Raw genomic sequence first — 5,268 nt, 5'->3', positions numbered from 1 at the left:
AGCATTCCAGAAATTTTCGGGAACCCAAGGCCATCCAAAATACTATGAAAACCCTAGATTTTCTGTACAGGAACGAACCTTTGGAGTAAAGCGTTTTCTCCCATATTTCGCGCCTTTTCTCTCATGTTCAAGTTGCTGTGTAGATTTAGCCAGGGGGTTATTAGAAGAGCATAGGAACCAAACCAAGCATTCCAGTTAGAAGATTTATCAGAAACAAAACTTATTGAAACCCTTAAATGATCAAATAAGATATATCAAGCTAAACAGATTCATTTAAAAACCCAGTTTTTAAGCTTAAAAAAACGTTCAACAGTGGAAATTGATTGTTGATAACCTACACCAAGGAATAAAGTTAACAGACTATGTGGATGAGGCAACTCGACTTGATGTACGTACGTATGAAGTTCTACGTTATGACTGACTGACTGACTGACGTTGAATGGCATGCCTCAAAATCGTTTGCAATGGCGGAAGTGCATCCATTCTTTGTATTCTCACAAATTCAAATTTCCTGAATTCTTCATGTCTCTATCGTTTTTTTCTCTTTCCAAGTTTATTTCACTGGATTATACCCCTTCAATAACATCTTCAAACCCTAATCTTTCACATAATGCTTATACTCTTACTACTTCTACAACTATGGGATTTGAATTTAACAACTACATCTCTGTGCTAATGTGGTATGGCAACTCGAACTGATGTACGTACGTACATACGAAGTTCTGCGTTGTGACCGACTGACTGACACAAACTGATTCTTCAGAAAATTTCCAAAGTACCTAATTCATGTTTAATAAAATAGACCAACATCGAAAACCTGGAAGCACTAGACGGCTGTTTCGTCCTATTATGGGACTCCTCAGCGGGTGAGGAATTGTAGATGCGCACTGCTAAGGAGTCCCATAACAGGACGAAACGGCCGTCCAGTGCTTCCAGGTTCTCCATGGTGGTCTAGCTTCAATTGACTCATGATTTTAACTATGAAAAATACTAAATTCTCCACAAAACCCCCCTCTGATGAATAAAATAGAGTTCAACTGGAAATTTCATTTCAAATCAATTCATTATGACCACCAAAACAAGTTTAACTAAGTAAACATAGGAAATGCATTTTTAAAGAACAAACAAACAATAAACTTGCTTTCATTATCCAATAATAAACCATTTGACTACACCATTCAATGGTCATAAATAGAAAAAAAAAACACCAAAAAGATTAGCTACATATACAGCATTAAGAAACTCAAATACAATCATAACTCATAATAAGTCAACCATAAAGATTTAAAGAATATCTTACATAATAGATTAGATTAGATTGAGACAACGAATGTGTATAGAACAATGATACTTTTGATGTTTGCCATTGTGCTTATGTATATTGTTAGTCGAGTTTAGTCAATTGAATAAAGGTAACACGACATGGTGTTTGGTGAACAACATCTATTAGACATCATACCGAGTCAAATAATAAAAATAAACATAATATTAGAATGCAGATGGATATCACTGACTAGGCTAGTTGAGAGTATTTGTTGATTGTTTTATTGATTGATCAGATTAATCTCCATCAGGAATTGATACATTGGAATAGCTGTAAAACTGGATGGATTAAAGAGTGAATTCTGATTTTGAGATTTCTTCACCAGAACTTAAATAGGAACAAAGATAATCTATGCGCAGCCATGAGTAGTTACGCGGTAAAGTGGAAGGTATGATGGCAGAATTATTATTTATTTTAACAAATGCATGAGTAACTTCATGAGCAGGAGGATAGGGTGGACTGCTTGATAATACCTGAAAGGGAAACAGATAAATAGATGCAACTTAATAGAAATAAAGTATTAGTTATAAGAGATACTTTTGTGTCACATCACTAACTTAATAGTTGAGTTCATGAGTAGATCTAAGCTAGACCACCATAGGAAACCTGGAAGCACTGAACGACCGTTTCGTCTTAGTATGGGACTACTCAGTCGTGCTCATCCATGAACCCACATGCGGGACACGAACCCAACACCTACGGTCTTGAACGAGAGCGCTTAAACTCTAGACCACTGAGCCAGGATCCAACGGTCTTAATGTCTAACTTCAACCAGTGGTCTACAGCGGGGTCAAAATATTTCATGAGCTTACAGGTTCAAAATAAAGTCAGTAAACATTACCCATAATAAAACTTAATCTATCCCTGTAAAAATACCATGTGTTTATCATATATTTGACCCCTTAAACTGAGGAAGCACATTGTGATTCGACCTGTGAATTTATCTAGAAAACTCCTTAACAACAGTGATTGATTAGAAGTATTTTACGCCATCTCTATGATTAAGTAGAAATATTTAGGACAATTATTGAATAAGTCTGTGAAATTAGTGACCGTTCGATAGATATAAACAATATAATATACAGTGGATCTATAACATGTTTGTGGTAAAAGCAACACCAGCCTGATCTTAGAACTGGATGAATGTGGGAAAACTAAATATTCACTCTTCGACAGCTTCGACTCCTTAATTCCATAGGTTTAATTACAATATTTGTCATTGAAGGCTGTACCAAAGAACTACTACTACAACAACAACCTTGTACAAGAAATCCACTCATAAACTACTCGTCAATTCACAGATTGACGAGAACTCTTATCGGAATTGATAATATCAAGTGGACTGACCATCATCTTCCCTTTTATTTAGATTCGTCATACACATTCTTTCATGGATGACGCTCTCTCATAAACAGATGTAAGATGTGTTCCTCTACATCTAGATACAAAATGTTAATTTACGACTGGTCGATATTAACAGCCGAACTGATGCTAGGAAGTGAAGTGGTTGAGTGTGTCGATTACTTCACTCATATTCGAAGTCTCATCGATCCTGGAGGGTTGATGTTTAACAAAATCTCAGCACGAATTCAGAAAGCCTAATTGTTTTGTCAGTTTACATCACTTGAGGTGTAGGAAAGATGTCCGTCTGTTAACTAAAGAGCGTGGAAATTGTGCAGTATTTTGTAATATTTTACATTATGACTGTGAAATGAGACTTTTAAAAATAGAGTAATTTGGCAGGTTATTGGTATCCGGTTATAGATGTCTTCGAAGCATTTCTAGCATATTTCAAGACTTACGAGATAGAAATTCTGAGACTCAAAGCACGAGGCAAGGTTGACAGACTGACTGATGAGGTAGTGAATCTTCATCGACTCAGATAATTAGGATATGTACTACGTATCCGCACCCACTCAGTATCTAAATGCGAGATGATGGCTGATTTAGAAGTTGGAAGACTGTTACAGGTGGCCAAACTAAGAAGTGGTATTAGTTTATGAAGTCATTGACTGTAGGTCCGATAACTGCGATCAGTGGCTGCAGACCTTAAGTGACGTGGCTCAGAATCGTCCACAGTGGTGCGGATAAATCCTCTCTTTGTCTTTTCTCAGACTGTAAGTTTCTAAATTATCTTATCAATGTCTGTTCCACTGATTCATATTCTCTTTTTCATGTTTATTTTTTCTTATGATCAATAATACTGTTACTACCTCCACTACTCTGGGATTTTCTCAGACTGTTTCATCTGGTTGTGCTAATGGCATGTGGCAACTTGAACTGATGTTCACAGGTGATAGATTCGACATTATATACAACTTTTTGACCTGGCTAATCCTCACGATATTCGAATTCATTCTGGTCACCTCCTATCATGAGACTGAACCTACGGTCCATGCCCTACTGCTTTGTGAGTTTCAACTTTGGATTAAAGACTCAGGAATCAGTCAATCAGCAACAATGTAGAACTTCGTACATATGTACGTCAGTTCAAGTTACCACACCACATTAACACAGAGATACAATTGTCGATTCAAATCCCATAGTGATAGAGGTAGTAAGAATATAAGCAGTAATCGGAAAGATTAGGGTTTGAAGATGTTATTCAAGGAGTATAATACAGTGAAATAAATTTGGAAAGAGAAAAAAGAAAGGGACATGAAGAATTCAGAAGATTAGAATTTGGGAGAACACAAACAGTGGATGCACCTTCGCCATTGCAAACGATTTTGAGCCATGTCATTCAAGGTCTCTAACCATCGGTTGCTATCGTCTTGCAGATCCCGATCAGGTAGTCTACACCTACCAACATGGCTCAGTCCAATCGTAAAAGAGGATAGGTAGTCAGTTTAAGACATGGGACTGTGAAATGAAGTATGGGTTCATACAACTATCATCTGTTGGCCCATCACGAATCTGCAGAGAGGATTTCGAATATAATGCAATGTGTTTGAAGTGTCATCAGATTTAAGTTTAGAATAGAAGTCCGCAGTGACCTTGTAGTTTTCAATTGGATTTTCATAAAAGCGAGATCCACTTTCTAAATGAAATTTATCTGTTATTTCTTGAATTGAATTACATAATAAATATTCTTGTTCATCTATATATTCCATGCTATTCTATTTATTTACCATATTATCGTTTCACTGTGTGATGCATATTTTCGATGTCTTATTGCATGGGGATTTTTATTATATAAGTAAAAAAGGATGTAAGGCGATTATTGCCAGATCCATACGGTACATTTATCATACACACACACATACTCAAAGCGATAAGACGCTTTTCGCTTACTTTTCCTCCACCAGCTTCGATAATACGTCTAAAACTACTTTCTTTATCACAACCAGGTCCAAAAATAACCTTCCAATTATGAAATGCTTTGCCTCCAGACAACCGCCAACGACGTGCAGATCTAGCTAGATCTCTAATCTGAGCAGCTTTCTGTTGATGTGATAATGTAGGACCACCGGGTGGACAAGGAAACGGACTTAACTGCATCAATAAGGGCTCAGTACCAGGACCACCCCACTCATATGCTGCTTCATCAACCCAACAGGATTCCCGTGAGCATGCGTCTAAGTAGGATTTGTGCAACATCCACTTGCCAGAAGCGAGACAGATAAGGCATTTTTCGCTTCGTGCTATGGAAAATAAAATTGAAAAAGATCTACGGTCAAAATTATACTAATGCTTCTTTGAAGAAACAATGCTGTCAATAATTACCGAAAAACTATTGCGTAAGGGCGAATTGTGATTTTCCTTCCAGAGAATATTCAAAACAATATAATATATTGAAAATTGGAAGCGTGAGCCATTGGTCTCGGAACATCGAGAGACCTCCCCACCCCCCCCCACGCCCCTCACAAACTAAACACACAACCAACCAACAAACACAAACCTACCCCCCACACACACAACACAAAACCCACACAAAAACTACC

General features: G+C 37.2%; 1 protein-coding gene across 2 annotated transcripts in view; it reads right to left on the bottom strand.

Annotated features, from left to right (window-relative positions):
- Window positions 1-1,462: 1,462 nt before the first annotated feature.
- The window catches only part of Smp_133990.1 (putative topbp1), a gene marked incomplete at its 5' end in the record, with an annotated part of 18,446 nt that continues 14,640 nt past the window's right edge, over window positions 1,463-5,268 (bottom strand). For both annotated transcript variants that reach the window (XM_018795349.1, XM_018795350.1), the window contains 2 exons: window positions 1,463-1,797; window positions 4,619-4,968. In XM_018795349.1, coding sequence (XP_018649672.1) covers window positions 1,612-1,797; window positions 4,619-4,968 — 536 coding nt within the window. In that variant the 3' untranslated portion in view covers window positions 1,463-1,611. The remainder of the gene's footprint in view (window positions 1,798-4,618; window positions 4,969-5,268) is intronic.

This window comes from Schistosoma mansoni, chromosome 2, assembly GCF_000237925.1.
Source record: "Schistosoma mansoni strain Puerto Rico chromosome 2, complete genome".
Taxonomy (NCBI): Eukaryota; Metazoa; Platyhelminthes; class Trematoda; order Strigeidida; family Schistosomatidae; genus Schistosoma; species Schistosoma mansoni.
The sequence above is the reverse complement of the archived record's forward strand: the minus strand, read 5'-3'. Positions and strand labels throughout refer to the sequence as shown.